Source organism: Myxocyprinus asiaticus, chromosome 36 (genome assembly GCF_019703515.2).
Source record: "Myxocyprinus asiaticus isolate MX2 ecotype Aquarium Trade chromosome 36, UBuf_Myxa_2, whole genome shotgun sequence".
NCBI lineage: Eukaryota > Metazoa > Chordata > Actinopteri > Cypriniformes > Catostomidae > Myxocyprinus > Myxocyprinus asiaticus.
The window spans coordinates 11953066-11965330 of NC_059379.1; the positions used below are offsets into that span (position 1 = coordinate 11953066).

Consider the following 12265-nt stretch of genomic DNA (forward strand, 5'->3'; position numbering starts at 1 on the left):
ATGATTTAAAAAGGAGCCAAACAACTATGTGATAATAAATGGCTTCATATGATCACTATCCTTAAATAAAAGACAGTTTTTTTGCATGGTCAGTCATATTTTCAAAATCAATGCCAAAATTTCACAATTTCTGCCAGGGTATGCAAACTTTTGAGCACAACTGTGTGTGTGTGTGTGTGTATGTATGTATGTATGTATGTATGTGATATATATATATATATATATATATATATATATATATATATATATATATATATATATATATAAAATATAATACTTAATGTAAATAAAAAATGCACCCTCTGGGTGTGCATGTGTCTTACAGCAATGTGTGAAATGATGAAGATCATGCAGGAGAACAGAGAAGTAACGTGCTGTTTGGGGAGCTCTGCCAATTTTCGCAACAGCTGCCTGTTCCTGCAGAGTGACATCAGGTGGGCAGCCCAAACATTACGGACATGCCAATGCGCACAATCCACTAAAGCAACACAATACACACGTCATTAACACTGTATGCACACACAGCCCAAACACTGTATACTGTAATTACATATGACCTATAACCTTCAAGGGTCTTTTATGGTGTAAGATTAAGAGCAAAATTATAATTTAAAGGTACAACTTATGTTTGCTGAAATCACATTAAATCCTCAGGTATCAGAAATGATCTGATACTGTACAGTATATATCTAGGACAAGATTCCCTTTTAGAAATATGCTGTATCAAACTGGAGAGCATTTTCCTTGAACATAAAATTATAGTGGTGATATGAACATTTTCTGTGTGTTTGTTACAGTATCTCTCTGGATCCTCTGTACCTTTCGCGGTGCTCGTGGGAGACGTTTGGGTACGCTGCAGGCTGTGGGCTGAATAGAGACTGTGATGAACTCTCTCCACTGGAGCTCAGTGCTCGCCTCAACAGTCTCGCCTGCTCTCTGTCGTTTCATCAGGGGGAGAGTGTCAGTGTGGTCAAACTCATAGAGCAGGTACTGTCATCTCTCCATTCTCACAACTTCTCTGAGTGGCTTTTGGGAGAGAGTGGATTTTTATTTCATTCAGGACATATTGCAGGCCAGACTCAAACCTTAATCACCCACATGAATAAACGTTACACTTTTATAGTGCTTTTCTGACACTACACTCAAAGTGCTTTACATAGTGAACAGGGGACTGTCCTCAACCACCACCAGATTGCAGCATACACCTGGATGATGTGACTGCAGCCATAGTGAGAGGAGGGAGTAGAGTGATAGAGCCAATTCATGGATGGGGATTATTAGGAGGCCATAATTGATAAGGGCCAATGGGGAAATTTGGCCAGGACACTGGGGTTTCACCCCAACTTTTTTTACGAGAAGTGCCCTGGGATTTTAATAACCACAGAGAGTCAGGACCTCGGTTTAACGTCTCATCCGAAAGATGGTGCCTTTTTAAAGTATAGTGTTCCCGTCACTATAATGGGGCGTTAGCACCCCATGCTGGCCTCCCTAACACCTCTTCAACCTTAGTTTCCCCAGGAGGTCTCCCATCCAGGTACTGACCAGGCTCAATTTTGCTTAGCTTCAGTGGGTAACCAGTCTAGAGCTACAGAGTGAAACGTGTGCTGGCCCTGTGAGCACCACTGCTCAATATGTCTGGAACATGTGCGCTAATTACTGCACCACAGCACCAACAAAAAAAGATGAAAAATGTACAGGAAAGAAATTCTAGTTAAAAATGCAAGTCTATGCTGTGGTACAACAATTACAGCATGTTTTCCCCCCTATTCCCTTCCCATAATGTCCTGTCATTCTCATTGTAATGTAATTTCTGCACCACTAGGGGCCCCAAACAGAATTGCAAAAATATTGACACCCATCCCCCAACTTCCATTGTACATCCAAACTGGTAATCCCACCACAAACTCACGCAATTGGTTTAGCAAAGTTATGTCTGGCCAACTTGGGTCTTCAAACAAGCAGATTGAAATTTGTGACAGAAAAATGGCGCAAAAATTACACCTTTCCCCTTTTAGAAAGAGAATATGATGAAATCTAGTTGTTGTTTATGTATCTTCAGGCGAGACATACCACCTACGGCATTCGCAAGTGCTTCCTCTTCTTACTGCAGTGTCAGCTGACCTTGGTCATCATTCAGGTAAGAACAAATACTCTTTACACTGATGTCAAAAATAAACTTTCATCTGTATGTGATGTACAGTGGGGCTTTTCAACTACTTTTCTTGTGGAGGCCAGATTATCCAGATCCAAACTCGAAGGGGGCCAAGCATTTTTCAGTATTTTCTTAGCTAGCACTTTTGTTGTAAGTGACATGTTTTTAAAAACAAACATAAAAATAGCAAGGGGTATTTTCAGTGAACATTTTTTAAGGTTTGGCCATAAGATCTGGCTAAAAAACAAAATAACATCACACCCCTAATAAATAGGTTTTGATCAACTTTACTTTGCATATGTTCGTGTTAATTTGATATATGTGAATATACAATTTCAGTGATGTTTGTTTTTCTTTTTTTCTTTTTCGGTTTTCCCTTTTGTTCAATAATATTGTGCATACGAGCTGACACCACTTCTGCAACAACTGTGGTGATAATATATTTTTTTACACCTGTAGATTTGACCGCACTCTGCTGCTGAGCAATTTGCAAAAATAGGGTAGCCTACATTTGATTGAATTAGACGTTATGAAATGCTCACCTTCTGGTTCGTGTTGTGGAAGCAGTGTAACTTAACTAAAGCCAGAAAAGCTTAAACACAAGCAATCCGGTCTACTGAGGACCGCTAAATGATGTTGCACATACCACTAAGTGTTGTTAAACTCACCACTAAGTTTTGCGCAGAGAGCATTCTGATTTTTCAGACTGTCGGAGGGCCAGATAAAGATGATTGGTGGACCTTTTTTTGGCCCATTGGCCACCAGTTGACTAGCCCTGATATACAGGATATGACGTTTTATCGCTGAGGCTCTTGAAACAAAACAAAAAAACACTGTTTCTGATTTGCACTGTTGTTATATTGAGACATCTTAATCTTGTAGTTCCTGGCCTGCCTTATTCAACTGCCTCCTCCCATGAACATCACAGATATTCTGTGGCTTTCCTGCTTCTGTTACCCCCTGCTAAGGTAAGAGAGAGGAAATTAAAACAAAAACACCCACATATTGCAGGGGGTCAATGGTAAAATCAGGTCACTGCCTTGTATCCATGATCTTTATAAATACATCTTTGATATCTACAGCGTGTCCTTCCTGGGAAAACCTCCTGACAGCTCCGTGATGACAGTCGCTACTGGAAAGAATCTCAGCTCCATACCACGCAAGGTCAGTGACCACACAATGCACCCCTGCACTGCAAACTATTTAAACACACTTGGCAAAATGCACACATGCATTTGTGTTATTTTTGACTCCCTCTTTCAGACGCAGCAGTACTTCCTGGGCTGGTTCCTGTTGAAGTTTGGTCTGACGATGTTGACCTACTTAGTCGGCTTTGGGTTTTCTCTACAGGAAGTGTGTAGAGTAGCGAACCTCACAGACACTGAAAACAACAGCACCCTCACCTGCTCCCATATATTCACTTCTAGGTACACACACAAACATAAATACATAATTTTCTGTGTTGCATGTTTAGACTAACATGAATTGGTTGTGAGTGCTAATCAATGACTAATCTTTGCAGTTCCCAGGATGCCCTTCAGTGGTTTGGTGAATTGTCCAATGGGCTGCTTCTAATTCAGAAGTTCATGGCAGGCTTCCTGGCTCTGCACTCAGGTAACTTTTAATAAAATATGTTCCACTGCCTCATGGTCATTTGAATGTTTATTTTTGAAAGGTTTATTGGGATCGATGTGGATGACTGTGTTTACATGCACATGCAAATTCTGATTAATATCAGAATTTAGACATATTACTGTATGTTAAAATATTATGTTGTTCAAACGACTTTATGAGGAACACGACGAGTGAATTATTATTTTTTTTCATGATAATCCTGTGCCACTCTTTTCCATATAATGCAAATAAAAGGGGATTGGGGCTGTTAAGCTCAAAAATTACAATAAACCCCACCATAAATGTATCATAAAAATTAGTCCAACATATAATTTATGCATTCAGAGTCTTCTAAAGACTTATGATAGCTTTGTGTAAAGAACAGGCCAAATAAAGGCTTAACCAGAATATGGAACTTAATTGGAAAATGATGTGCACGTACATGTGATTAGTGATAAATAAATAAAAAAAGTGATCCAGTTGCAGTCATGTTTTATATTATCTCCCTCTCTTGCAGTGGTCATCTCCCTGAGCTATGTGCATCGTTCCCAGCCCTTGTGGAGAAAGAACCCGTTCAGTAACACATGGTGGTGCCTCATAGTGCCTGTGGTGTGAGTGTTTAACATGTAGAGAATGCTTTCAAAGATTACACTTTAAAATATTAGCACTTTCACAGGTAAAACAGCTTTGAAATATGTAGACATGCTGTGCAAGAGTGATGTCTGCACAAAAGCTGTGCTGTTTTTTGAATACTTGCCTAGGGATAATTTAAGTGCAATTAGCCAATGTTTTTTTTTTTCTCTGTCCGCCTTGCAGGTTGTTGGGGCATGTAGTGCAAGCTGTGGTAGATTATAATTTGTGGCAGGACAGGAATATAGAGGTCTTCACACTAAGTGACGTTCCCTTGGAGGTCTGGCTGTTGGTGTCTCTGTCCATTGTACTTGTGGTGCTAATCAATGAAGCAGTAAAACTGCATGAAATCAGGTAAGAGGCTAAATTGGAAGTTTGAAAATTATTATAGCCTTGCTGTAGTGTAAAGGGTACAACCATATGTTTGAACTTCAGTCTAAGCACAGTACAATGCATTTTATGTGTTTAAAATCAACATTAAACTGTTCGCAAACCATTGTACTTCCATAACCTGACATATTTAGAGTGAAACAGGATATTCAATAAGAAAATCATTTAATAATTTGTATCCAATGGGAATTGATTGGATTGCGAAAAGTGGGTGTTAACATACCAGAATGGAGCCAGATAGGGGTTAAAAAAAGTTAAAGTTGTTATATTTTGATAAAAGTTCAATTTTTTATTTAATTTAAAATAACATTCATGTGTGATGAATCATGCACAACAAAACCAAAAACTTGCATTAAATTGGTAGTTCACCCAAAAATGAAAATTCTCTCCTTTACTCACCCTCATGCCCAGATGTGTGACTTTCTTCAGCAGAACACAAATAAAGATTTTTAGAAAAATATCTCGGCTCTGTAGGTCTTCACAATGCAAGTGAATGGTGATCAGAGCCTTGTAGCTACAAAAAGGACATAGATTAAACATAAAATAAATCCATATGAATGCAGTTTAAATCTATATCTTCAGAAACAATATAATAGGTGTGTGTGAGAAACAGATAAATATTTAAGTCCTTTTTTTACTCTAAATCTCCACTTTAACTTTCACTTTCACATGTGAAAGTGGAAGTGGAGATTTAGAGTGAAAAAGGACTTAAATTTTTACAGTTTCTCACTCACACATATTATATTGCTTCTGAAGATATGGATTTAACCACTGGAGTCATATGGAGTACTTTTATGCTGCCTTTATGTGATTTTTGGAGCTACAAAGGTCTGATCACCATTCACTTGCATTGTATGGACCTACAGAGCTGAGATATTCTTCTAAAAATCTTTGTGTTCTGCTGAAGAGCGAAAGTCATACACATATGGGATGGCATGAGGTTGAGTAAATTATGAGAGAATTTTTATTTTTAGGTGAACTGTCCCTTTTAAGGAACATTCGGGGTTCAATGCAAGACATCGTCGTTGACATGACAACGCAGTAAACAATGTAACCCTGCAAAAAATTGTGATTTAAACATCTTTAGACCTTAAATACATGTGTGTTAACTGAAGAATTAGTTTAAGTGCTTTTTATAAAACCCTCCGAAAATTGGCCCCATTCACTTCCATTGTAAGTGCCTCACTGTAACCTCGTTTTGCTTTTTGAAGAAAAGGGACAAGTCTAAATAAATTTTTGTGGAAATCAACATTTTGCCACAAATACTGTCGATTGAACTTGTATTGAACCCAGAATAATACTTTAAGAAAGTAAATGGGGTCAATTTTGTTTTTCATGTTGAAAAAGAACAAAAGAATGTGGACATTTCTTGTAACCTAAAATGATCCTAAGAATAGCTTTTATACAGTATAAACCATTAAGGGGGTTTATTATTTTATTATGTTCCTTGAGATTCTCTTATAATATTAGGGAAGTTTTTTGCACAAAAAAGAGTCATATATTTGTGAAACATCATCTTTTTCCACCCTCATTCTGACACTCTGTCAGAAACGCTCGGTATTGGTGCTGCTTCTCCTTTAAGACTTGATAGTAAACGCCCACTGTTATGATTGGCTCTCTGCTCTTGACTGACCTGCTCTCTCTTTGCAATCTTACTGCTCACCACTACTGGGTGGGCTAAAGCAGTGATAAGGTAAAGTAGGCGTTGATGTGTTGTAGCGGAGGCAGTCAGATGCAAATGTCTACCACAGTGTGACATCACAATGTGGAGGAAGTTGAGAATGAGTCGTTTTGGCAGCTTAGTTTCAAGAAATGCTCTTTTTGCAGTGAGGAGGAAGTTCTGAAACTTACAATATGTTTTAATAGTACAGTGACCTCTTATAAAGTATGTCAAAAGAAGGAAAATTTGATTCCTCATGTCATGACCCCTTTAATACATAAATCGATCAAAGGCTTGATACTATTAATGAATAAATGACTGATCTTTTTGCAGGGTACGAGTGCGTTACCAGAAGAGGCAAAAACTTCAGTTTGAGACCAAACTGGGGATGAACTCTCCCTTCTGAGCTGCATCTGCCCAGAGACTGCATGGTTCTACACTTTGGCTTCTGTGGTGTTTATCTTATTCCTTAGTGGAGAAGATGAATCCAGAATCATTTGGATTCCTCTGAACGGAGCTCTTCCTGCCACACCTTTAATGGGTTGAACCCTTTTTCTGCCAAAAAGGCCACTGTGGGCTGCGATTTTAATCCGCGAAATCCTGAAATCTCTTTGATTTAGGCTTTACTCAAAGTAAAGATTTTATCTTTGTTTGAGGGATGTTCTCATGCATGCTGCTTTGAGTTTGGACAGGGTAATTTATTGGAGGGATTTTTTTCTAATGAGGCAATTTCTTTATCCTACTCAAACCCTCAAACCAAAACATACAGTACAATGGAGGGCTAAATTAACATGATTTATTTTTCTTCTCTTTCTATCGATAACTTTTTATTAGCTGTTGTGAAATGGAGATTTTATCGATTTACTTTCCGTTCAGTCTTATGTAGATGATAGACAAAATTAACTGCTCAAGTTGAGCTTTAGCTGTCTGTATTCGTATTTGGTTCTTTATAACATCCTGCTGAGAGTTTGTATTTAATTTACTGTCTACCACATAAAGAGCTTGTTGCAGCCTATTTTGACAGGTTATAATGTGAATGTCAACTCTTTGACTTACCTCATACTCTAAAGCATACAGGGGAAATAGTTTACACATGAAGAGCGTATGAGAATGCTAATTGGATGTTTTATTTGTATTTTTTTTCAAGCCAGAACAACTTGGCTGAGAAGTTTAGCCTCAGTGTGAGACTGTGTGAATCCTTATTTACAGACTGGATGGTCTCAGACTGCATAAAATCAATCATATTTCTTTTCCTCATACAAATCAATATCAGAGGCCTATCGGTGAACACATACTCACTATTTCTGAATAGCTGGAATCCTTTGGGCAGTTTTGATCTTAGTTTTTAGTTTTTATCCTATTTTTAACCAACTTTTTTCTAGATATTAAAAATCTGAGCCCTTAAAGGAATACTTCACACAAAAATTATAATTCTCTCATCATTTTCTCAACCTTATGCCGTCGCAAACTGTATGACTTTCTTCTGCAGAATACAAACAAAGATATTTTGATGGAGATAAGAGTTTTTGTCCATACAATGCAAGTCAATGGGGTCCAAAATGTTCAATATGACAAGAGTTTTAGTGGAAAAAGGAGTTACGTTTTGGTCCGTTTCTCACACAAAACCGATCGTATCGCTTCAGAAGACATGGATAAACCCAGTCTAGTCGTATGGATTACCTTTATGCTGACTTTGTTTTTGTTTTTGGAGATTGGAAGTGTTGGACCCCATGGACAAAATAAATCTTCATTAAGATATCTTTGTTTGTGTTCCATAGAATAGAGAAAGTCACAGGAGTTTGAGACAGCATAAGGGTGAGTAAATGAGGGAATTATAATTTTTGGGTGAATTACTCCTTTTAACAAGTTCAGTTAAAACAGCAAAGACTCAGATGAATCAAGAGCAAAAGAAAAAAAAGAAAGAAATTTCAGCTAATGAATGTTCCAACTCTAATGGTTATTGTTCTGTCTACAAATACAGTGTGTTTTAAATATATTTACAAATGCAATTGTCAACCAGAATGCATTAAATTATTTAAAAAAAGAAAATCAAAAACACTTTTCTGGTTCTTTATAACACTGCAGGTGTTTGAGATATTTTTTATTTTAATTTTAGCTGTTTCGTATTCTGGAACTGTAAAAACACATATAACTCTGGATGGGGTCAGGCTAATTTATTATAATTTTTTTATTATGTGTGTTTATTTTTTTGTTATTTCTTGTTTCCTCATCCAAACTGGTAAATAGGGATGTTGAATGTTTTATTCTGTTCTACCTCTAGCTGATTGCCTCAATATATATAATTCTACTCAATTTCATGATTTGAAAAGGTTTAATAGTTTTCATTTATCCATTTGGGCTACAGCTATGGAATGTAGGGGACTCTGTCACAGTGTTACCTGATTCAAGATCACATATTGGTCAACACTACAAATGTATTTTCCAACAGTGACCAGCTAATCTCCAAATTACCACTTCTTCTTTCCCATGCTTGTGCAATTACTCTTGGATGGAACGAAGAGCCTGTTTGCACCTAAACCACCTATGACTACCCAATCAAATGGTGAATATTGAGTGCCAGATTTTAAACACTGGTGTTTGTAGGCATTTCTTTTCCATTGTGGAGAGCATTTTTGAGGAACCCGCCTTTCCCATGTACATTTGAAGTCAGAAGTTTACATAGGCTTAGGTTGAAATAATTAACACTCATTTTTTTAACCACTCCACAGAATTAATATTAGCAAACTATACTTTTGGCAAGTCAGTTAGGACATCTGCTTTGTGCATGACATGAGTAATTTCTCCAACAACTGTTTACAGACAGCTTGTTTCACTTTTAATTGACTATATCACAATTCCAGTGGGTCAGAAGTTTACATACACTATATTAACTGTGCCTTCAAGCAGCTTGGAAAATTCCAGAAAATGATGTCAAGCTTTTAGACAATTAGCCAATTAGCTTTTTATAGGAGACTTACTGAATTGGAGGTGTACCTGTGGATGTATTTTAAGGCCTACCTTCAAACTCAGTGCCTCTTTGCTTGACATCATGGGAAAATCAAAAGAAATCAGACAAGACCTCAGAAAAAAAATTGTGGACCTCCACAAGTCTGGTTCATACCTGGGAGCAGTTTCCAAATGCCTGAAGGTACCACGTTCATCTGTACAAACAATAGTACGCAAGTGTAAACACCATGGGACCATGCAGCCATCATACCACTCAGGAAGGAGACGCATTCTGTCTCCTAGAGATGAACATAGTTTGGTGCGAAAAGTGCAAATCAATCTCAGAACAACAGCAAAGGATCTTGTGAAGATGCTGGAGGAAACAGGTAGACAAGTATCTATATCCACAGTAAAACGAGTCCTATAATGAAATAACCTGAAAGGCTGCTCAGCAAGGAAGTAGCCAGTGCTTCAAAACCGCCATAAGAACCAGACTACAGTTTGCAAGTGCACATGGGGACAAAGATCTTACTTTTTGGAGAAATGTCTTCTGGTCTGATGAAACAAAAATTGAACTGTTTGGCCATAATGACCATTGTTATGTTTGGAGGAAAAAGGGTGAGGCTTGCAAGCCGAAGAACGCCATCCCAACTGTGAAGCACGGGGGTGGCAGCATCATGTTGTGGGGGTGCTTTGCTAGAGGAGGGACTGGTGCACTTCACAAAGTAGATGGAATCACGAGGAAGGAAAATTATGTGGATATATTGAAGCAACATCTCAAGACATCAGCCAGGAATTAAAGCTCAGTCGCAAATTGGTCTTTCAAATGGACAGTGACACCAAGCATACCTCCAAAGTTGTGGTAAAATGGCTTAAGGACAACAAACTCAAGGTATTGGAGTGGCCATCACAAAGCCCTGACCTCAGTCCGATACAAAATTTGTGGGCAGAACTGAAAAAGGAGGCCTATAAACCTGACTCAGTTACACCTAAGTTAAACAATTTAAAGGCAATGCTACCAAATACTAACAAAGTGTATGTAAACTTCTGACCCACTGGGAATGTGATGAAAGAAATAAAAGCTGAAATAAATCATTCTCTCTACTATTATTCTGACATTTCACATTCTTAAGACAGGGAGCGTTTTCTACGATTAAACGTCAAGAATTGTGAAAAACTGAGTTTAAATATATTTGTCTAATGTGTATGTAAACTTCTGACTTTAACTGTAGGTTATTGGTCACAATCTTTCCCTTTTTCTACATTACGTACCGAAAGATGTCTTAACCTATTCACTTCCTGCCCTTTTGTTCCTGTTTCACTGTTGTCATGGTATTAATGTTTATAAATCACAAAAACATGCTGTAACAGCATCTGGTTTATGTTTAGATTTATTTTGAAATGCTTACAGGATAAGTCTTCATCTAACAGCCTTTTCCATATTGCTGTCTAAATTAACAGATTGTCATGGGCACAGAATTTTAATTCATGTATATAATTATAGTACATTATTGCATTTAACCTGTTTTCTGTATTCATATTTTATTTTGTCACAGTTCTACTTTTTCAGCTCATTCAACTTGAAGGCAGTTCTTATGTGTTTAGAGGTAAATCTAGCCCATTAATATAGCTGTGCTTACCACTGCTGTGTAAACCGGTTAAACTGCCCTAATTCAGACATGACAGTGCTATCAACTGGTAGTCCATAGAGGGAGTTCTACGACTATTTTATTATTATTACTTCCTTTTTAATAGGTGATGAATAAGTGGCATAAAAATATGTACAATAAAAAAAATTTAAAATAGCACATCAACATAAAAAGGGGAGAATGTTGTTTTAATAAGCACTGATCTATAATGTACAAACTATAGTAACAGAACAAATGTTATAGGATATGACTTTGAGAGCAGCGTTTTTGTACAGTGAGCTTTTTTTTGTCTTTACACTCATATTTTGTGATTTAGGCATGAGAAAAACCATAAGAATGCAATGCTGTTAAAGGTTTCTTTAATTCTTTACACATCTGCTGAATATTGAATGTGTTGATTAAGTCATGCATGGATTAAAAGTGCGCTGATGCTTTTTCCATCAGTCATATAGGCTGTAATCACATCTTTGAAACCAGGCATGTATAGCCTTTTTTTGGCTATACAGAGCCTCTCTGCAAAATACATGCCTGGGTTACAACCTGCACAGACTGACTAGACATACAAGTATTTGCTATTTATGAATGTTCATAACATTTATAAATGTTGTACAGTTTGTAATTTTTTTTAAGATGTCTTTAATGTCTTTCCTCCCCCCTGATTATTTGTGAACCAATAATATTATGTTAATAAATGTCTATTTCAAACCACACACATACTCTCAGTGTCTTGTATTAAGAGGAATATTCTGTCTGCCAACCCCAGCATTTCTATTGTTTTATTTTTTTATCTCTAGACTAGGTGAAAAGAGGCAGAGGCAAAAGAATACACCAAGTCATATTGCATCTCAAGCGTAGGTCCAGTGGCACGATTTGCCCTGAGTTAGGGGTAAGCTGTGCCATGTCAGGTTGAACCTTTGGGGAAAAAGAGAATAATTCACTTTAAAATAAAAACATGAACATCAATGAGTTGTTTATACAAAAAAGAAAAGAAAAAGAAAATGTACGAATTATCCCATTCTTAAGCATTTTGCTGCTGAATATTTGCATTTTCTTAAAGCTATCAATAAATCATACAGGAAAAGTTTCAACATTTTGAATATTTTAATGCAGTGATACAATTTCAGTTTTTATTTTAATAAATTAATTAATTTATTTTTTCCTTAGGGGTAAACTGACCATTGGGTGAAAAAATAAACGATTTATTCGATAAATTAAATATGAACA

The 12265-nt window shown here is 37.0% G+C and overlaps 1 protein-coding gene across 6 annotated transcripts in view; it reads left to right on the forward strand.

Moving 5' to 3' along the window:
- The window catches only part of LOC127427164 (transmembrane protein 94-like), a 50353-nt gene extending 38608 nt beyond the window's left edge, over positions 1–11745 (forward strand). For all 6 annotated transcript variants that reach the window (XM_051674598.1, XM_051674600.1, XM_051674601.1 and 3 more), the window contains 10 exons: positions 326–434; positions 798–987; positions 2060–2137; positions 3035–3120; positions 3235–3316; positions 3416–3579; positions 3675–3766; positions 4284–4377; positions 4583–4750; positions 6780–11745. In XM_051674598.1, the coding sequence (XP_051530558.1) occupies positions 326–434; positions 798–987; positions 2060–2137; positions 3035–3120; positions 3235–3316; positions 3416–3579; positions 3675–3766; positions 4284–4377; positions 4583–4750; positions 6780–6852 (1136 nt within the window). In that variant the 3' untranslated portion in view covers positions 6853–11745. The remainder of the gene's footprint in view (positions 1–325; positions 435–797; positions 988–2059; positions 2138–3034; positions 3121–3234; positions 3317–3415; positions 3580–3674; positions 3767–4283; positions 4378–4582; positions 4751–6779) is intronic.
- The last annotated feature ends 520 nt before the right edge of the window (positions 11746–12265 follow it).